General features: G+C 53.6%; 1 protein-coding gene across 1 annotated transcript; it reads left to right on the top strand.

Annotated features, from left to right (window-relative positions):
* The first annotated feature begins 6,863 nt into the window (after positions 1-6,863).
* On the top strand, positions 6,864-21,161 carry PIRT (phosphoinositide interacting regulator of transient receptor potential channels). The gene is made up of 2 exons (XM_043583141.1): positions 6,864-7,454; positions 17,863-21,161. The coding sequence occupies exon 2, from the start codon at positions 18,007-18,009 to the stop codon at positions 18,412-18,414; it is 408 nt and encodes a 135-aa protein (XP_043439076.1). The 5' UTR covers positions 6,864-7,454; positions 17,863-18,006; the 3' UTR covers positions 18,415-21,161.
* The last annotated feature ends 1,211 nt before the right edge of the window (positions 21,162-22,372 follow it).

Here is a 22,372-nt window from a genome sequence, read left to right as displayed (position 1 = left end):
CAACTTCACCCAAGAGGGCGTAAGGATGTCAAGTAAACACGTGAAAAGACATTCAACATCGTGAGGCAGGAGGGGGTGTGAAACAGGGAAGAGGTAAGATTACACCCCTGTTTGGCCAAAATAAAAGAAAAAAAAAAAACCCTGCTAATACCAAGGCCAACGAGCACGCAATGGAACTCTCATACACTGGGAATCCAAATGGCATAACTACCCTGGAAAACAGCTTAACATTCATAATGTTAATTTTACATGTACCGTATGACCCAGAAGGCTGGCCCCTGGAGAAAGGAAAACGTATGTTAACCCCCAAATCCTAGAAGCTAACGTTTCTAGAAGCTCTACCAGAAACTGTCACACACTGGACACAACTCAAATTCAAGTTCAACAGGTGAGTGGGTGACACTGTTGAAATGACACAACTTCAACAGGTGAATGGGTGAAGAAACTGATGTCTCTCTCGAAAGTGACACTACTCAGCACTAAAAGGGACATAGTACTGGTACCTACAACAACTCAGACGAATCCTGAGGTCATCGTGCTGGGTGAAAGACGTCGGTCTCAGAAGTTTCCCTACCGTGCGATGCCACTTATAGGACACTCTTGAAAAGACAGAACTACAGAGACGAGAAACATTTCAGGGATGGCCAGAGGAAAGAGAGGTGCTATGAAGGGATGGCTTGAGGGAACACCGTGGGGTGAAGGGATCGTTCTTTATCCTGATTACGTAGTGGTTACACAAATCTATACGTCCGTTAAAAGTCATAAAACTACATCAGAAGGGAAAAAAGTCAATTTCATCGTATAATCCGTCTTTAATGCAGGTATCCTGGGAAGGGTTTCACCTTCTACGTCAGCCCAGCTGTGTTCAGTAAAAGCGTTTGAAATCAGAAAAAAAAAAAAAAACAATTAAGTGGTTCCTGCCTAGAAATCCTGTGCTCTCTCTCGAATGTGGGGCAGGTATCAGTAACACGCATGTGCCCTGTCGGGGTGGAGCTTTGGGGGCGGCTGGCAGCACCCGGAGGCCTGAGATGGACGGGGACAAAGGCAGGTGGAGCCAGACAGCGGCCAAGGGGGAAGGGACACAGAGGACTGGCCAGCTCAGGAGACCCTCTCTCCAAATATCCTAGAGCGGGGTGACTCCCAAAAGAGGAGGGCACGGAACAGATCCTTCTGTAGCCTCGGTAGGGTGACCTGTTGACGGTTGTTGGCACCTATTTACCTGTGTGTCTCCTCCCCTGAGGGCAGGGCTGGAATGTTATGTATCTTTGAATCACCAAAATGTCCAGCGTGAGGAAGGAAGGAAGGAAGGAAGGAAGGAAGGAAGGAAGGAGAGGAGAAGAAAAGAAGGAAGGAAGGGAGGGGAGGCAGGGAGGGGAGGGAGGAAGGGAGGAAGGAAGGAGGAAAGAGTGGGAGGAGGGAAGGAGGGAGGGAGGGAGGAAGGAAGGAGGAAAGAGTGGGAGGAGGGAAGGAGGGAGGGAGAGACAAAAGGGAGGAAGGAAGAAAGGAAAAGAACAAACACATCCGATTCTTCCTGTGAGGAGGTCAGAAGAGGGTCCAGCTAAGGCAGGGAGAGCCTTGAGCAGCATTTACACGCACCCCTCACGGACTTGATCGCGGCCCCATCCCCATCACCCAAGGCACAGGAAGGTGCTGCTATTTTAGCAAGAGACACTGGGACGCGGTATAAATATTAACGGAAGAATTGCTTAAACATATTAAATGGAATTTCTTTGGGATCACTGCTAGTTCCCAAATTCCATAATACTAGTATTATTAATAGAAGACTTGGTTAAATAACATACTACAATATTTCTGTCGGATTCCTTATATTCACAACCGAGTGCTTGGGGATTCATAAAGGAGGAAGGGAAGGGTTTATGCTTTCCTACGGTCTTTTCCTTCCGTCTCCTGATCAAGGCCACCATCGCAGACTTTGCCTCTTGAACCAGGATCCCCTCCAGCCTCCCCCACCGCCCCACTCCCACCCCACCTCCCCCTCCAGCCCCTCCACCCCTTTGCCAAAACCTACCACCCCTCCATCATTCTTTTTCCTGATTCCTACGTGTCCTTCAAGACTCATCCTGGCCGTCGCCTCCTTCGAGAAGCCTCTCCCTCCCATCTCAGTTGCCACTCTGGGCCAATCTGTGTTTAAGACGATCGTCCTTTGAATTCTCGAAGAGTTTTTCCTTCTGGATTGCGGGTGTTAGTTTCCTTGTCTTTCTTTTGCCACAAAAATTGTACAGTTCGTTGAGGTCATCTCTTTGTTTACAGTGCCTCGCCTGAAATATGCCCGGCGTATAACAGGCACGCAATAAATATTTGATGAAGCGATGAATGCATGAATCTTTTTAATCATTCAAAATCTAACAAGTCTTAATCCTTTGACATTTTGCAATTGTGGTGACTATTTTTTGTGAGATTGCATTTATCAGCAAACCTCGTGAAGTCGACTTCTCCACCTGCAGATCCAGTGTAATTTACACACCACCCGAAGATTGCTGCCGGCCAAGGAGGGCCACGGAACAATGGAAGTGAACTTCAAATGGTAACACTACCTCACAGGCGCCACGAGATGGCAGCCGCAGCCCAGGAGCAGGCGGCTTCTGGCCTCTGACCGTGCCCTCACCCAGGAGGTCGGGTCTTTGGCCGGCGGCGGCCGTGGTCCCCCTCCCAGCACCTGCACAGCTCCTCCCCAGGGACTCAGGCTTCCTGGAGGGTCCGATGTCCCTGAGTCACCCCCCAGAAGATGTCCCTTCCTCCTGGCTCCACTCTCACTGGCTCCTATAAACTCTACAAGCCCCTTCAGGGGCTCTTCAGGCCCCCACCCCTCCAGCCCCCACCCCACATTATAAAATTCCCTTTGCAGTGGGTGCTCCTGAATCCCCCCTCACAGGACCTGGCCTGGCTGCTCCATTAATTTGTAAGGGACCAAGAAAGGGGGTGTAATAGCTCCTTGGGTGTCCCCCCTCTGCCGCCACCCAAGGAAAGGAGGACATCTTGAGAACTGTCACGGACAAGAAGAAAGACAGATAGGTATAGACAAGGAAAAAGAGGGCCAGAAGAGACAAGAAGAAAGAGAGGAGCTGAGATGACGGTGGCTGGAGGAGAAGGCCTTAGTCACAGCCCTAGGCTCTGTGCAGATGCCTGAGCCAGCCGGAGGGACCGGGAGGGAGACGCCTTCAAGAGGACCAAGGCGCCGGACCGGGAGAGATGTGGGGCCATGGAACCCCATCTTGTTGGCTGTGGTGCCCCCATGGAGCACAGGGGGTTCCTCTCTCCCACACCCACAGAACTGCCTTCCCTTTTATGTCCTCTATGTCCGTATCTGTCTTCTTTGCTCTTCCCTCGGGTACAGTCTGGGTCAGAAGCATCACTGGGGTGCTAATATCCTATTAGCATGTTCTCCAAAAGCGATGGTGTTTGGGTTTTTTTCTTTCTTTCTTTTTTTTTTTTTTAAGATAGCGAGCTGCCATGATGGTTATGAAATCATAACAAAAAGGCATGGAAGCGGGGCGCCTGGGTGGCTTAGTCGGTTAAGCATCCGACTTCGCTCGGGTCATGATCTCACGGTTCATGGGTTCGAGCCCCGCGTCGGGCTCTGTGTTGACCGCTCAGAGCCTGGAGCCTGCTTCGGATTCTGTGTCTCCCTCTCTCCCTGCCCTTCCCCTGCTCACGCTCTGTCTCTCTCTCTCTCAAAAAATAAATAAACATTAAAAAAATTTTTTTAAAAAGGCATGGAAGCAAATAGTGTAAAAGACAGGGTGTCAACGCAGACACCCCCTCATTCGACTTGCAGCCCTGCAGCCAATGATACGCCCCTCCCTGCTTCCCTCCCCACATGAGGATCCAGCTCCCCATCTGGAGGGGCCCTGGCAGGAACCACTCAGGGCCCCACGGCAGCTCCTAAGGGCTCAGAGACCTGCGGCCCGCCTGGGAGTCCCTATTAGGGAATCCCCATGACACAATGGGGGACGCAGGGAGCGGAGGATGGAAATGATCGCCGCACCCGGGGTCGCCAGTCGCAGTGACCCATCCTACCGGCACGACGGAGAACAGAGAAGCACATACCCAACGCGGACCTGCCTGTGTCACGGGGCTGCCATGAAGACCCCGCGGCACGTAGGCAAAAGGCCTCCATACGTTGTCAGTGTTCCCTCGGCCATTTGTCCCACACTGACCGGGTGCCTCTTCCAGGCCAAGGCACCGTCCTGGGACCCCAGGCTACAGTGAACTGGAGATAAAGCCCTTGCAGAATGGAGGGAAATGCGTCACGGCATCACGGAGGAGGCAGCCAGCCGAATCCAGAAGGCGGGGAGTTGGCTAAGTCAGACAGCCTGGCATCTTCGGGAACCGAACGGCGTGGGCAAGAACAGGGAGTGGCTGCCACAGAGGAAACGAAACTCGGGAGGCATCGCCAGAAGGGCTGGCGCTGGCCAGGATCCCGCTTTCTGGGCACCTGACCATCAAAAGGTGGTTTGGAGACAACCAGGGGCGTGTGAATGTGGACTGAGTGTTACCATTCAGTAGAGTGCTTGTGTTTCACACGTGATTATGATGGCAGCTGTCAGCTGTAAAAAGAGCAAGGAAGGGAGGAAGGAAGTCCTCATCTGTTAAGAGATACAATCTCGACTTGCAGGGATTAACTACAGGACAAAGGTCTGGATTTGCTTATAACACTAAACAAAAATGTAGGAGGGAGTTAAGCGGAACAGAAAAAGCGTTGATAATTGAGGCTGGACAGCGGGTATATGAGGGTTCGTTAGAGAACTGTTTTCTCCATTTTGGGGTATGCTAAACTTTCCTTATTTTTAAAATCTTTATTTATTTATTTTGAGAGAGAGAGAGAGAGAGCAGAAAAGGGACAGAGAGACAGGGAGACAGAGAATCTCAAGCAGGCTCCGCACCATCTGCCCAGAGCCCGACACAGGGCTTGAATGTACGAACCATGAGATCATGACCTGAGCTGAAGCCAAGAGTCAGACACTCAACCGACTGAGCCACCCGGGCGCCCCTCCACAGTTTTTTTTATTTAAAAACGTGCGCCAACAAGTTTTGGAGGACTGGGGCAGGACAGATGATCATCAAGAACAGAAGAAAGGCTGTGGATGCCCAGAGGAGGAGATGTGGACCCAAGGAGGGGGGCTTGGGGAAGTTAGAGAAGAGGTGAGACCAGATCGGGTCCAAGTGGGCAGAAGGGACATTCCAGGCAAGGAGAGCCCATGTGTATGGGCACAGAGGCTCCGGATGCTCCTATTAAGGTGACTGGATGATCCTGCTTTGCTTGGAACTGGCCTGGTTTAGCACTGGAAGTCCCCGTGCTGTGTCCCAGAGACCTGGGTGGCTGGTCACCCCACCAATCCCACCCTGGAGCATTGGGCTAGCCGGGCAAGAGGGAGCAGAGCTGAGCCGGAGCGGCTGGGAGCTTCGAGATGCAGGATAAGAGGGCTGAGGGCCATCACCCAGGCAACGCCAGGCCAGCTTCCTGCCCCTTGCGTAGCACAAAGTTACAGCATCCCTTTCTGCGGGGATGGCTGGAGTCCACTGCCCGGGGACCAAGCCGGCTTCTCACGCCTCCTCATCCGTCTCTCCGGCGATGAGGCTGCAGACAGCACGACTTCAACCCTGGACACTGTCTCCTGGACCCCAATCCCCCTTAATCTGCATACGTGCTTATATGTGCACATACATACACACGAGTGCACAGACCTACATGTATGTCGTATACGTGCACAGACGACATTACATAGCTTTGTTCATTAAGCACTTGCTATGTGCATTTGCTTATTCAATCCTCACATAAACCCCCTGGGGTAGTCATGAGCACATCTACTTAATGAGTGAAGGAATCAAGGCTCAGAGAAGTTGAGTGACTTGTTCAAGGTCAAATATAAGGACAGCAACATACCTCACATGCCTACGTCAGAGGGCTCTGTGGGGCAAGCGGTGAATTATTACACATACGAAGCATGTACCCTGGCGTCTGACGTAGACAAAAGTGCTCAGTAAGGGCCGATCTCGCCCACGACCATGTGACGCCACCTTCCCACACCCTGTGGACAGTGGAGGAAGCATAGGCGTCTGGACTCGGGGGAAGAAAATGAATGATTATTTGCGTTGCGGAATAATTCACCCCCGTGTGTCTTCACAAGAGAAACGGATCTTACACAGATTTGAGCGTAGAGGCGAGAGGCAGCGACAGAAGGGCATCCCCCAAAGCCTTCCGGTCAAGTTCCCAGGGACACTCACCCCCTGAGAAGACACCATGCGGCTCTCACGGTCTCTTGTCATGTATTACACGGCCCGCCCGGCCATCTGTCTGGGGTCTTTCCAGTCTGGAAACTTCCTGTTCATGTCAGGGGTACAGAAATCAAGACGGCAGACATGGAATATTCCCACGCCTGCCTCGGTCTTGCGTTTGCCAGCTCACTCCTGGGGGAGCCTCTACGGGGGAGCATGGGGGAAGCCCCCCAGTGTACTGGGGCCAGTGGCAAGGACCCTCCCCTACCCTGAGCCGCACAGCCAGTGCGGAGCAATGGCTGCTCCCATCCTCCAGTTAGTGGAGAAGGGCAGGGCCAGTCTGGCGCTCAGGGTCTCGGGCAATTTTGTCGGCTTCTGGGTGCCCCCCAGCACCTTGAGGGTGGCCAAGCCAACCCTTCGTAAGCAGCTTCTATAAGCCCAACTGCAGAGGTAGGAACACCGCCCCACCATTGCAAAGGCTGCCACCGTCTTCTTTCCATCACTAACACGAAAAGCCACAGGGGCATAACCGGTTCAGAGATGCCTGGGCCTGGGGTGGGTCCCATATGTCGTCAACATATGGCACCCACCCACAGGCACTGGGCAGGGGGGGGGGTGGGTTGGTTCCCAGAGGCGTCCCTGCCACCTTGGAACCGAGGACGTTAAATAAGCATACACCTGCCCTCTCTGACTTCCAGAACAAACAGAGCTCCCAGATCTCATTGTCACGGCCTGCCCCGTCGAGCGCGTGCAGAGCCTCTGAGCCCACCCTCTGGTAGCCCCATTGCCATCTCCTCCACCACCATCACGCAGTCCACCGACCCGGAAACTCCAGCTCTCCCGAGCTGCCCGGAGACCAACCGAAGGCACATCTCCTCCAAAACTTGAAGACAGACCGCACAGAAGCTTCATTAATTTTGCACAAGATTCGCCTAATAGTGGCTGAGCAGAGAGGAGACAAAGCCACCGGACGTTGCCTGTGCCAGCAGCCCGCCAAGGGTTAACCCATTAGCCCATATCCTGGTGAGCTCATCCCCACTGGAGCCTGCTCAGTGGCTGGGATTCACTGCTCACCAGCTCCTGGAGGGGGCCGGGGAGGCTTTCTCCAGGGCTGGGATGAACAACTTGAACAGAAACTCATTGCCGGGTGCCTCCCCCACCGTGCAAGCTGCCTCTGATTCCCAGGTTCACCGTCCTCTCCTGGGACCCTGAGGACAGTAAGTAAGGAGGGGACTGGTCCCCTCTGCCCTTCCGTTTCCCCGGAGAAACGAGATGATTTTTCACTGTGCTTTAGAGCGTGTTCAGTCTTGGAGCTGGAATTGGGAAGGCCAATGTGAATGAGGGGTAAAGGAGACGGGGGCTGTGCCTGGGGACGGGGGTGGGGGGGAAGCGGCCACCGGCAGGCTGGGGGGACCGCCCCGGGCGAGTGGTGGCAGGAGAGGAGGGGGCGCCCTGCTATGCACCTGGGAGAGCAGAAGCTGTTGTGCAGACAGCTAGATGTACAGCATCCAGCCTTTACCCCTGGCAGCTGGGAGGGGCGGGGAGGGCCGGGCAGGGACCTCAGTCTCAAACCTGGGCAGAGGCGGGAACAAAACCGCCAGACGGCCAAGCGCCAGGCTGCCCTCAGCTCCCAGAGTGCACGGGCGGGACCTCACGCCCAGAATGTCCTCCCGTGCATCCCAGATATCAGACCTCGGCGTCTGCCTGTCCCTCCCTGCCGCAGGTGCGGCAGGCGCCGAGGGCGGGTGCCAGGGAGACAAGGTGCAGCAAGCTGGCCGGGGCGGGCTTCGTCTCAAAAGGCGAAACCCGGACAGGAACGCGCAGGGTGAACGTGTGCCACGGGGACCAATCCTCCCCGTGAAAGCAGACGTTACCACCTGAGCTATTTTTTTCCACCTCGTTACTGGGCAGGGTCTGGATGCTGGCCCGGTGACACGAAGGGGGAGGTGAATGGCACTGTCTGGGTGGAGTATGGCCTTTGGGGAACTTCCCTTCCTAGAAGTGCTGTGAGCAGGTGACAGATGGGTGGCCGAGCCGTGGGGACAGCGGCAGCGCGTTCAGAAACGTTTGCTGTAGCCTCTACGTTATCAGCCCAGGAGCCGGGCCCCGCTCACCTCATCAGAAGGGGGTCACTGGTGGGGACTCCGGCGGAGAGAGAGAGCACGACCCTCCGTGTCTCAGGAATGTCACAGACAGACCCACGCATGGGTCTTTCTCAGGAATAACCAATCGTGTTATTTCCGCCACTTGTATTTTGTGGCCTGCCCTCCCCCTCTTCTCCCACCGGGTGACCCTGCTCTCTGGCCCCAGCGTCCATCAAGGTTGGGTGGGGGGGGGCCTCTCTCCGAGCTCTGCTTTCTGTCCTTACGCTTCCCAGAATAGCCCCAGCTCCTGCCAGGGGAGGGACAGACAACTCCAGGCCCAAGCACAGCGGGGTCCCTTAGGAGGGTTCCGAGACCGCTTAGCGGGATGCCCAGCCCAGATCCAATTTCTCATAAACAACAAAAGAAACTTTTGGTGTCTGTCTCACGTGGGATAACGCACATTCTTATACCCCCCCAAAAAAGCACTTGTTTCTTTTTTTAACTGAAATTCAGATTTACTGGCACCCTGTCATTTTATTGGCGAAATCTAGCAATGTGACACTATGGACCGAGTTCTGGCACATTCAGAGAAGGGCGTGGCCAGCGAAGGGCCGAGGCGAGGATGTGCGGGAAGGTACTGGTGGGAAGCCAGGAATGGGGGCAGCGAAGACGGGACACGGGGAAAGACAGGGCTCCCATCTCTGAGAAAGCATGGTCCAGGGTGTGGGGCCAGGCGGTTCTGGACCTTAGTTTCCCTATCTGTAAAATGGGAGGGATTAGGATAGTGCTGCCCCCCGAGAGCCAGGAGGCAAAGGGACCAGGCGTTTTAGCTCCATCTGAGTGACAGTGGTGGGGACTCTGTGTCCTCTCCGGCCGCTCCGGCCCCTGCTCGGGGGCCCCGGCTCCAGCCCCTGGCCTCCTCGATGGCTCTACCCAGCACCGCCAGGCCTTACCCGGCACCCAGTGCAGCCACCACTGGACTTCAGTGTGCTGCCTGGGCCCCATTCCCAGTGTCCTCCCCACTCACCGTTCCCTCGGTTTGGAAAGAACATTGAAACTGTCTCCAGGCGGAGCAGGATAGGCTCGAACTCAGGCTCTGGAGCCACCCAGACTCCCAAACTCCCCTTCTGACCCTGGCTCGCTACTCACCACTGAGTAACTTTGGGCAAGCCACTTAACCTCTCTGATGCTTAGCTTCCTCGCCATTGACAGATGCCAGTCCATTAGAGGCCGGGGGTGGGGGCATGGGCAGCATGCCCGCCTGGCCCCTCACAGCCGCCTCAGCGCCCCCCGCTTTGCCAATCCCACCCTACCAGCCCCGCTCAGGTCAGGGGGTGTCGTTGACAACAATCGGGTGGAAGAAACAGGACTGGGCACTTGATGTTGGCCAGTTCTCACCTTCCCCGCCCCCACGGTCCCAACCAGAGACGGGAAAGCAAGCAAATTCGCAGGGTGAGCTCCACTTGCCGGCAAAACCCTCTCCTCCTTCTCCTGCCAAAGCTCCCCTGCTTTTTGAATCATTTAACTTAACAAGCGTCTGCTGTGTCCCCAGACTCAGCAAAGCACCGAGCACTGAGCGAACCTGCTGGAGAGCGTAGGGAGTTGAGAAAGCCCCAGCCCCAGCCCCTCAAGGGATCTGGGAGGGGACGGAACGCTCTCAGTCCCAAAGAAGGTACAGACACTGTCTGCTCACCTCCAGGGCACTAATTCACTCACTTCGCTTCCAACCTCCATTCCCTACGTTTCAGACGCTCAGGGAATCTGCTGGATGACAAGTATTTGGTCCTTATTATCCGGGACACTCGCTGCCGCTCACCAGCTCGCATAATCCACACACACACACACACACACACACACACAGCACCAGACCATTTGCATGTTGGCGGATGAATAGGTGACCTCGTGAGAAAAAGCCCAAATCTTCCAGCCAGTTCTCTCCCCTCTCGCTGGAGACATCTCTTCACCTCATTTGTCAGAGACACCACTGAGCAAGCAACTATGCGCAGAAGAGTGAAGGAACGCGCACGCCCTGAGCTCCTCTGCATGGAGGGAGACTGGCTTCCTAGTATCTAGCAGAGGATAGCACATGGGAGTTGTCGCAAAGCATTGTGGTGTTGGTGAGCACTGTTTGCAGAGCACTGCATAGCAACCTGGGGGATACGAGGTCAACAGCCCCACACGGAAATGACACATGTAGACGGGGTCTCCGAGTAAGTGCACCATCACGAGCACGTGGTAGATGAGTAGACCAGCTCTAACAAGATTAAGGGATGGTCCTGTGGGTCCCTCCCTCCTGGAGAAGATCATTGAGGCCACCGGACCAAGTCTTTGCTCCATCCAAGGCCCCCTGGCTCACTGCAAGTCTGTGTTTCCCCTCAAGGGATGGTGTCTTTCCAGAAACAAGGTGGACAAACTCTTAGCTCTCTCTCTCTCTCTCTCTCATCTGCATTTTCTGTCCCAGTTCCTAATTTCTCCAAGAAGCACCTTCTCTACCTTTCTGGATTTCCTCTTCATCAGTATCAGTTATACAGTCTTTCCTGTAAGAGCCAAGTGACTCCCTCACCTTCCAGATCTCCCTATAACATCTCCACCCTATTCTGGGGTCATTTTGCCTCTGCCCACACCTCTCATTTTCCTGGGTAACATGTTTCACCCTATCTCTCTATCTCTCTATCTATCCATTCATCCATCCAGCCATCCATCCACCTTATCTATCTATCTATCTATCTATCTATCTATCTATCTATCTACCTATCTATCACCCATCCACTCTATCTATCTATCTACCTATCTATCTATCCATCCATCCATCCATCTTATCTATCTATCCATCCATCCATCCATCTATCTATCCATCCATCCATCCACCTTATCTATCCATCCATCCATCCATCCATTTTTTCTATCTATCTATCTATCTATCTATCTATCTATCTATCTATCCATCTATCTATCCATCCATCTATCTTTCTATTTAGAGAGCATACGAGTGGGGGTGGGGTAGAGAGACAGAGAAAGAGAGACAGAGAGAGCATCCCAAGTAGGCTCTACATCCAGCCCAGCACAGAGCCAGACATGGGGCTCCAAGTCACAACTCTGAGATCATGACCTGAGCCGAAATCAAGAGTCGGACGCTCAACCAACAGAGCCAACCAGGCACCCACTTCTTTCTTGCTCACGCCCATTTGCTGGATCCCCACATTCCATCATTCGGCCTCAACCCTTATCGACATTCTGCCATTCTCGGTTCAGCTGTATTTCCACCTACTCCCTACCATGACCCATCAATTATTTTTAGGGTTTTAATGGTCCTTTTATCTGTGGGGTGCAATTTACACACACGGAAACGCACAGGTCTTAGTGTGCCACATGGGCAAATGGGCTCCCCCCGCCACGAAACTCACACCAACACCACGCACAGAACATTTCCGTTTGCTCCAGGGAAATCCATTAGTTCCTTCCTGCAATTCCCTTCCCTACAATGACTGTTTTGAGTTTGTCGCCTTCAATTCGTTCTTAGAAGCTTCCAGAATGTCCTATAAATGGAAATATACAACATATGTCCTCTTTCATAAATCTGATTTCTTTCACCCGGCATGTCTATGAGACTCATCCATGCCGCATGTGTCTCAAAAGTTTTGTTCCTTTTCCTTGTTCATTCATTTTTATTGCCTGGCATTCCGCTGTATGGATCCGCACTTTGCTGTTGGGTTGTTTCTGGTTGGGGTGCTGTGGGTGAAGGTCCTGTATGAATATTCTTACACAAGTCATTAGTAGGCATAGGCTTTCATGTCTCTTGGACAAATAATTAGCTGGGGGTGGAACTTCTAGGAGGAATAAGGTAGGTGTGTGTTTAACTTCATAAGAAACTCCCAAGCCTGTTTTCCAAAGTGCACCTGCCATGTTATGTCCCCACCATCAGCATACGAGAGAGTTCTGATTGCTCCCCGGTTCACCGTTTTAAATACTAACCATTCTAGTGAGCGTGTGGCTGTATCTCCTGGTGGTTTTAATTTGCATGTCCCTGTTGAGTATCAGCATCGAGCACTTTTTCATGGGGTTCTTGTCCATCTGTTTACCTCCCTTTGTAATGGTATGTCTAAATATTTTTCCCATTTTATTTACTTTTTAAAAATATTTTTAATGTTTATTCATTTTTGAGAGAGAGACAGAGCTTGAGCGGGAGAGGGGCAGAGTGAGAGGGAGACACAGAATCGGAAGCAGGCTCCAGGCTCTGAGCTGTCAGCACAGAGCTGGACGCGGGGATCGAACTCGAACCATGAGGTCAAGACCAGAGCTGAACTCGGACGCTTAACTGACTGAGCCACCCAGGGGCCCCTCTTCTCAGTGGCTTTTAATGAACAGGAGTTTTCAGTCACGATGAGGTCTTACTTGGTTAAGATTTCGTTCTTGGTTATTGCCTACTCTACCCTGAGGACGCTCGCCTGCCTCCAGATCACAACGGTGTTCTCCTCTGTTTCCTCCTAGAATCTTTACAGTTTTAGCTTTTATGTTCAGGTTGTGCCCGTGATCTGTCTCAGATTAATTTTTTTGTTGATGCGGTGGGGTGGGGTCGAGTTTCATTTTTTTCCCTTTGGAACATCAGTTGGTCCACACTGCTTGTCCAAAGGACTTTGTTTTCCCAGTCGAATTGCTCCTGTTGTCAAAAGGCATTTGTCCTTGGTTATCGTCTTGCTTGCTGGGTCAGTTGCTAGAGACCATGGCCTGACTTCCTAAAAGTCAGACTTACAGATACCAGGTTGGCTTCCTGGGCTGATTCCTGCAGACTGTGGGTCAGAGTTCTGACTTTATATGTGGTCTGGTCATTGTCTATATGTATATTCAGACTCCCATCATCATAAGCTTTTGCAAACATACACAAAAGTAGAGAGGTAGTATAATAATGAACTTCTAGATAGCCACCACCCAGATTTAATAATATTAAGCATTTTGTCATATTGCATCCAGAGTTTAATGTTTTTGTGTGAGTCACAGCATCATAGCATTTCTCCCCTGTATGATGTTTCAAGACGCATCTCCGTATCTTTAAGACATTTGCTTTTGGGGGCGCCCTGGGTGGCTCAGTGGGTTGAGTGTCCAACTTTGGTTCAGGTCATGTTCTCGCAGTTCACAAGTTCGAGCCCCGTGTCAGGCTCTGTGAGGACAACTCGGAGTCTAGATACTGCTTTGGATTCTGTCTCTCTCTCTCTCTCTCTGCCCCTCACCCACTCACGCTGTCTCTCTCTCAGAAATATATAAACATTAAAAAAAATTTAAGACATTTGCTTTTGTGTCCACAATAGCGTTACCAAATACAAATTTTTATTTTTTAATTGTTTTAATTTTTATGTTTATTATTTTTGCGACAGAGAGAGTACAAGTGGGGGAGGGGCAGAGAGAGGGGGACCGAGGATCCGAAGCGGGTTCTGTGCTGACAGCAGCAAGCCCGATGCGGGGCTCGAACTCACGAACTGCAAGATCATGACCTGAACAGAAGTCAGATACTCAAGCAACTGAGCCACCCAGGCGCCCTGCAAATATAAATTTTTAATTCTTAGTGTCATCTAACCCAATCCAAATTCAAACTTCCTTAAAATTATCCCCAAATGTCTTTATATAATGGGTCTGTTCTAGTCAGAATCCAAAAAGGGGAACATGTTGCCCTTAGTTACGCCTTTTAATTATCTCTGTTTAAACATTTTATTGCTATTTAATGTGCACACAGAAAACTAGTCATATCATGAATATACAGCACAGACACACCCATGTAACCCGCGGTAGCCAGACCAAGAATCAGAACATTAGAGCACCCCAGAAGTTTCCATTGTATCCCCCACCCGCTACCCCCACCAAAGGGAACCACTATCCCTAACTGCAAATAGCACAGATTTTGAATTTTATGTAAATGAAATCTCATGTTATGTAAATGGGGTTTTATGTAAACGGAGGTGTGTCTGGCTTCTCTCGGTCAGTGTTGTGTTTGGACATAAGTGCATGTTCCTTCGTGCTTGGGCTTGTCAGCTCGTGATTCTTTCCTTCTCGCGGCTGTGTGGTCCCAATCCAGGGAGCCATCTTGGCGCCAGCCTGCAGCCCGCCCAACCCCAATCGTGTGGCTAAGTCTGCCTCCTGATGCTCCAAACATGGTCTCCAGGTTAGAGGGACCCATCCTCCCTTCTCAGATGGCTGCTCTGAGGGCTGAGCCCCACATTCAAATCTCTGGTGAGTCCAGAAGCCCCGGCATCTCCGGCCTTCCTTCCACTGTCTCCTCTGCCAGCCCAACTTTGGGGCCTCAGTCCTTGTCCACCTCTGAGATGTCAAGGACATTAAAGGTGGGTGTGTTCGTTTTGGGTGGGGGGTTGCTGTACTAAATTACCACAGACTCAGTCACTGAAAACAACGAAAGTTTATCCTCTCATGGTTCGGGAGGTCAGAGTACAAAATCAAGGTGACGTCGCAGCTGGTTCCTTCCGGAGGTTCTGAGGGAGAAGCCATGCCATGCCTCTCTCCTCGCTTCTGGCCACTGCTGCAATCCTCGGCTGTCCTTGACCTGTGGAAGCATCACTTCGACCTCTGCCTCCGTCTTCAGGAAGGCTTCCCTCTGTATGTCAAATTTTCCTCTCCTTCCTCTTAGAAGGACGTGGTCATTGGACTGGTCTCTTTGAGAATGATCTCCTCTGCAGACCCTTGCCTTAATTACACCTGCAAAGACCTTGTATCCAAATAAGGTCACATTCTGAGGTTCTGGGTGGACAATTCAACCCACTGCAGGGAGGGAGGGACCCCCAGCATCCAAAGGCAGCACCCTTTGGGCTGGATCTGCACCACCAAGCGGTGGAAATGACTACCCAGAGAGAAAATCCTACTGGGGACGTCAATACATCCACATAAGAAACCAGGCTGCACTAACCGGCACAAAGTCCCCTCGCTAGGACCTCATAACACGCTCTGTGATGCCCCTCCTTACCCCCAGCCCGTAGGGGAAAAGATCACTTTACAAACAGCTGCGTGGCTTATGCAAAGAGACCACAGGACCCAAGGGGAAGGGAACACCTGGGCGCCTTTACTTACAAAAGCACATCCGCCATATTCTTCAAAGTCATTGGACACAGAGATCCAAATAGCCTCTCTCTAGATGAGCGTACATGAACGTGAATATCTATATTCTGAAGGCAAGGCAATTTTACAGCTCTTATTTCCTCCGTGGCAAAGGGGAGGGGTCTATGACCGCTTGTGGCAGGAAGGGGGAGCATTATGGTTCGGGGACGGGGACGTGGGGGACAACACCAGGTCCAGTGGTTCAGGCCTGAGCTGCTGCAGGGGTGAGGGAGGATGGGAGGTGAGGGATTAAGTTTGAGATGAGCACTGGGAGGGAAGCGTTGGAGGAGAAACCATTCGCTCAGTGATGCTGCTATTCGTGGAAGAGCCTTGATAAAGAGGAAGCAGCAGTTCCAGAGTGTTCCAAGCTCTGGACACCATCTCCTTTATCCCAAGTTGCCTTTCCTTTCTCTCTCTTTTTTTTTAAAGTTTATATTTATTTATTTATTTTGAGAGAGAGATGGAGAGCAATCGGGGGGAAGGACAGAGAGACAGAGAGAGAGAGAGAGAGGGAGGGAGAATCCCAAGCAGGCTCTGCACTGCCAGCACAGAGTCCGATGCGGGACTTGAACCCACAAACTGTGAGATCATGACCCGAACCAAAATCAAGAGTTGGATGCTTAGCCAACTGACTGAGCCACCCAGGGGCCCCTATCCCAAGCTACCTTTCACCCAGGAGCCAATACCATGACTTCCAGACATGCACCCCTCTCCGTATTTGGGTCTGACTCACCCTATTTGGTGGGGGGAGCCCACTGTGACTGGGATGAACTGCCCACCTTCCCCAACACACCTTTTGCTGTTGGAAATTGCTCTCTGGTGCCCCACTCACACAGAGTAAACCCCATCCTGGGGCCTGATCCAACAGGACACAGAAGAAGAGGTTGGAGGAAGAGTCTCAGGCCACCTGGAGGAGGGAAAGGGCGGGAGCTGAGGACCAAAGACAGTGGATCCAAGGAGGGAGGAGAGCAGGGGCTGGAGAGAGCGCTGCTTGCAGAAAGTCACCCCAGGCAGGCAGGGGCCCTGCAGAGAACAGACGGAGAGTCTGTGGCTCTGGGGACCTGAGAGGACAGAGTGGCCAGCATGGTCCTAGAGCTCAGCTCTGCCTGGACTTCACGTGGGGAGGCTCCGGGCTCTGCCAGGAAGAACGGAGACAAGCAGTGTTGTAAAGAAACGCGGATTTAGGGGCGCCTGGGTGGCTCAGTCGGTTAAGCATCCGACTCTTGGTTTTGGCTCAGGTCATGATCTCACGGGTCATGAGGTCCAGCCCCACCCCTGCACTGACAGGGCAGAGCCTGCTTGGGATTCTCTCTCTCTCTCCCTCTCTCTCTCTCAAAATAAATAAACATTACAAAAAAGTGGTGGATTTATGCTCAGGATCATCGAGAGGGAGGGAGGAAGGAAGCAGAAAGGAAGTTGTCTTCTGACTTGCTCACTCCCCGATGGGGATGTCGCATCTCTAGGGCACGAACCCTGCACCAGACCATCTGGAGGCAAGTCAAGGACAGGAATCCGGGCGGTGACGGTGACTCGGTGAAGACCTCCCCTCCCCACCCCCCCGGTTCTCCCAGCCTCCCCTTCCTCCCACACACAAAAAGTACCTAAAATACCAGGAAAAGTGTCTAAATCCAGCCATTCATATCTTAGTGCCTTATTGCAAATACATAGGCATTGGCACTCGAACTTGATAAAGTTTTTTGTTTTTTGTTTTTTGGTTTTTTTTTGAACGAAAGGTTTTAATGCTGCGTTCAAGGCCCCTGAGCTAGCACAGCTCTGGTGGAAAGCTTTGGCTTTCCAGGTAAGTGGTGCCTCTCGGAAGCTCCAGAACTGCTCTGCACAGGTGACCAGCCAGGGGAGGAGAGGGCTCTGGTGACCGAGAGGTACACACACGGGTTCTGGATGCGAAATCCAAACAGGTGGTGGGATCGACTCCACTCCTTTACCCGCTAAAGAATGGGAAGGTAGGAATCTGATTTGATGTAACTCATGAGGAGGGTGGGGAAAGGGGGCATTTAGATATCAAAAAGGTCACACTCTGAGCCCGGGGCATGACTGTCCAGTGCTGAAAAAGCACATAAAATCCTGGGCCGTGCTGTTCTCCAGTCCATACACAGTCTGGTGTTTTAAGAGCAAGAGAGGGGTGCCTGCGAGGCTCAGTCGGTTAAGCGTCCAACTTCGGCTCAGGTCACGATCTCGCAGTTCGTGGGTTCGAGCCCTGCGTCAGGCTCTGTGCTGACAGCTCGGAGCCTGGAGCCTGTTTCGGATTCTGTGTCTCCCTCTCTCTGCCCCACCCACCATTTGTGCTTTGTCTCTCTCTCTCTCAAAAACAGATAAACATTAAAAAATTCTTTAAAAAAAAAAGGAAAAAAAAGAGTAAGACAAAAAGCATGCCAGGGAGTGGTTTCTTATTTATGTGGATCTCATCTGACTTTCTTTTTGGCTTTAGCACAAAGCCAGGCATCGCCCTCCGCTGAGAGCCAGGCTGCAGACGGATGCTGAGAACAGGAAGGGCGTGTGAGGACCGCTTTGGCTTCACCCCTGCTTCTAACTGTTGCGGGTACCGGGTGCCCAGTCCCGAGGAGCCGTGACAATGGAGGCTCTCCCCAGGGCCCTGGAGGTCGAGGAGAAGTCTCCGGAATCCAAGGACCTGCTGCCCAGCCAGACCGCCAGCTCCCTGTGCATCAGCTCCAGAAGTGAGTCTGTCTGGACCGCCACCCCCAGGAGTAACTGGGAAATCTACCGTAAACCCATCGTCATCATGTCGGTGGGGGGCGCCATCCTGCTCTTCGGCGTGGTCATCACCTGCCTGGCCTACACCCTGCACCTGGGCAACAACAGCCTTAAGGTCCTTAAGATGATAGGGCCCGCCTTCCTGTCGCTGGGACTCATGATGCTGGTGTGCGGGCTGGTGTGGGTGCCCATCATCAAAAAGAAACAGAAGCAGAGACAGAAGTCCGTTTTCTTCCAGAGCCTCAAGTCCTTCTTCCTGAATCGCTGATGGCGGCCAACAGCTCTGTTCTCCCTGCCGCCCCGCCCCCTCCACCGGGAGGAGATCTGACAAGGACATCAACATCCCCATCTTCTTGGGGGTGGGGCTAGCCATAAAGCAGACCAGCGAAGCCTCTTCCTGGCCCTGCAGGGAAGAGCTCAGGGCTCCGAGTGCAGCTGGAGGGGGCTGCTGGCTGTGTCTCATTTAGGCTCTCTGTAACTGCCCTGCCTCCCCTTAGACGCTGGCCGCAGGCATCCCCTTTCAAGGCTCACTCCCTGCTCCTGCATCCAGGTACCAGCCATCTAACTCTCTCCACAGAGCGCTATGCATGTTGGGAAATTCCTCCGGCCAGGCCGTGCCCCAAGGAGAGCCTCCTGTTTCTGCATCTGAGTGCCTGAGCTGGATTCGCCCATTTGCACCCTTCTGGGACCCAAACTGACCGGTGGAGGTCCATCTGAGTGCCTGAGCTAGATTCGCCCATTTGCACCCGAACTGACTGGTAGAGGTCCCTTACAGAAGAGCCAGAAGACTGGTCTGGCTCCCTGTGTTCACCAGCCCCAGCTCTCTCTGTGGGCAAGATACTGATTGGCATTTCAAGACACGAGACGAGTCACATGTATAAAACACGGCGAAGAGTGAACAGTAAGGGTGGCCAGGGAGAAACGCTTTGGAAGAAGGCGCGTCCCCCCTCCCCCGACCCCAGAAAAGGCGCTGGGAGTCAGCCAGCTGAGGAAATTTAACTCCGGGTTATAGAGTTTTTACATCAGAGGTCGTGTGGGCTGGACTGGGGGTGTCACAGTTTGACCTTCTAGCTCCCCTGTGAACTTGACAATTAGCCAAGCAAAAGTGCATGTTGCCCTGACTCCCCCTTTCCCCCTGTCTACCCGGCCCCACCCCCAATTCTAGAACAGCAAGACAGAGACCGCAGAGGGATTCTGTAAGATTGTTCTGTCCTTCACCTCCATCGAGGACCAGAGACCACGCGCCGCACCTGAACAGTCTGTGGGTTTCCAGAGAGAGAGGATTTGCTTTAGAAAAATCCCAGTGTCTGGTCTCCCTGCCTATAGCCACCGAAGGAGCGAACATTTACTGGGCGCCCTTCTCCGGGGCCAGGCCCTGGGATGGGAACCGGCCAGACGACTTCATTCCAAAGCGAGACATATGGCCAGGCCGAGGTGCGGCTGCAACACCCGTGCTGGGCGCCCTATGGGGGAAACGTGGCAGGTGCAGGAACACAGAGGGGGCGTCTCGCCCAGACAGGGGAGAGGACGGAGGGATTGCGGGACTGTGCCATTGGAATGGAGGACAACAGGAAAGATAAGAGCTAGCAAAGGGGGCGGGGGGCGGGGGGCAGAAATTTGGGGGGCAAAAGTCCAGGTGGGGGACGGGGGAGGGGAGGGAGCTTAACGAAATTAGGCAACTGCACGGCAACTTCCTGCCTCTTGGCCTGCTTCCCACCTGCCTTAGTGCAGCCTCTCCAGGGGCCACGATGAGGCCACAGACCGGAAGGGGGTTTCCAGGGGGTCTACCAAGCAGAGAGCACCCGTGAGGTAAGCGCTCCCCAAATCTGGGGCTTAGGGTGAGCAGAGGCTCTGAGGTGACAGACCAGGAGGCTGCCCTGGGCCGGGCCAGAGGTCCAGTGGAGAGCACGGATAACGAGGTGTGAAGGGAGGGCAGCCTCTCTAGGGTTTCTGGGCCCTGCTCCCCTGTCACCGTGGCAACCCCCCCCCCAACAAGCCTCCGGTATTTCCATCCTCTGTGGTAGTTCCAGATGCAGAGTCAGAACCTCACCTAGGTCCTTCTGCATCATGGGAAACTCCATGGAGGCAGGTACCTGTCCCAGGGGGCCACCCCTGCCCCACCCACCTGAGAAGCCAGAACTTGGGGGGCCTGTGGCCTTTGGGGCTTCACCCAAAACGACCATGTGTCTCATTCGGACAGCGTAGCCAGGTCCTCTCGCTGAACTGTCCCCTGCATAAGGCGGTCAAGTCCCGTCTGGGGTGCACTGCAAGTGCTTTGTCCTTAACTGTCATTCTAGTGCCTCGAGTGACAGGGCTTACAGACCATCTACCCGCCTTCCTCTGGCCTGAATGCAGATTCCGCAGCGGCCCTATACTATCACTCTCGCCTCCCCTGATGCTTTCTTACGTGAGAGTAAACAGGACGGGCTCTCAGCTCGCTCACTGGGAATCCACACTCCCTGTGTCTCCCTACGTCCGCCCCAAAGCTCGTGGTCTGGGCGCAGCCGTGGTAGAGAGGCCCATGCGGAGGCTACTGTTGTGTACGTCTTGCTTGGGAGTCTGGGGGCAGCCATGACTCTAGGAAGTATCCAAGGTCTGGACTCACCTGGAAGTTTCCAGCAATGCTTGCCCACGCGCCCTGTCCCTTAAGCTAGCATCTCAGCAAGAATAATGAGGAAACATCCCCCGAGAATCACTCATCACCACTGGGATCCCCGCACATGGGCGTGGACCAGGGAACATGCCAGCATCACGCTGAGGGGCTTTTGCCAAAGGCCATCGCCGCATGGGACGCTGCGGCGTCTGCGCAGCTGGTCTGGAATGTGGCCCAGGCCAGGCGCCGCATTTCTGGGGGAAAGCATCTCCACCGAGACTCTTCCGGTGCCCGTGGATCGGAGGACGGGACCGGCATCCACGTGTCTCTGCTCCGCAGACTGTACCCTTCCACCCACAGCTGTTCTGTTCGGGAGATTTTGTTTTAATCTGAGTCCTTAAAGGAACTGACGTAATGTTGAATCGTGTGCTCTTTCTCGGTGTCCCCTGCGTTTTCATTCTGTCCCACCCGGAGTCCCAAGACTGTCCCCACGGGTCCTCGCCGCCCCCCCCGCCCCCCGCCAGGAGCTGATAGCCCCTCTCTGAGACGCTGAGGTCGCAGACAGAGCGAACACCCCTGACTCTTTCTTTCCCCACAAGCCCAGCACTGAGACCAAAAAGAGATATGGGAAAAGAACCTTCTGGGATGAATCAGCGGGGCCAGGGTGAGGCAGGCGGCGACCTGGGGGTCAGCCTGTCGACGTCGCCGTGAACTCAGGACAGCGAGCACAGGAAGGGGGCACATGGCCTCCCTCTGCCTCCCAAGTCCTTCTTCCTCCCTCCTGGCCCAGCCTCTTCTGCTTCTCTGGGTCTTACAACCTGGCCCTCTGCTACTTGGCCCCCGCACCAGATTCACCGTGTCCTCGATGTCCTGCCCGCCTTGTCCTTAACGGGAGAAGAAAGGCCGGCTCTGGGTCTGGATGAACACGCAGTGATGGATTCCTCTCTCGGTTCCTGCAGCATCGCCAGACTCACAACACCTCGTCCCCGCCTGTCCCTGCTCCCCGCCCCCCCCCGCGCCCATCACTTTGTCACTATCTCCAGAGGTGACTGGAAAACTACACCCCACAACCCCTGAACGTGTCTGATAGGAGGTGTGCATGACGGGACTGCCCGAGCACGTGCCTGGTGAAGTTTCCGGGCTGTGGGGTGCGTCAGCGGAGGGCTCTGAGAAGGGGCAGGGGGAGCGGGTAAGTGCAGTTGGCAAGGACACTCTGGAGCGGGCTCTCTGAAGAGCAGAGGAAGGACCCAGGCGGAAAATAAAGGACATTTCTTGGGTGCTAACTGCATGCCGGAAACTGACCCAATCCTTCCCAAGACCCCGTTCTCAGGTGCTACTCTAATCATCAACCCCATCTCACAGATGAGATAAGTGAGGCACGGGGACACCAAGCTAGGAGCAGCAAGCCAGGATTAAAATCCAGAAGGCCTGGTTCCTGAGGCCACACCCATTACACCCCTTGCCCCCCATTCAGCTCTCCAGAGACCCCCAGGGTCGCTGTGGTGGGCTCTGGGCTGCGAGGCAGGGAAAGCAGAAGTGCAGCTGGGGTTGGGAGACAGGAGGGGAGGACACACCCAGCAGGGGCCCAGAACGCCAAGCAGGGAAGTGGCCAGGCACCAGGAGGACAGACAGA

The sequence above is a fragment of the Prionailurus bengalensis genome, chromosome E1 (assembly GCF_016509475.1).
Source record: "Prionailurus bengalensis isolate Pbe53 chromosome E1, Fcat_Pben_1.1_paternal_pri, whole genome shotgun sequence".
NCBI lineage: Eukaryota > Metazoa > Chordata > Mammalia > Carnivora > Felidae > Prionailurus > Prionailurus bengalensis.
Note: the sequence above shows the minus strand (reverse complement) of the source record. Positions and strands in the feature narration are given on the sequence as shown.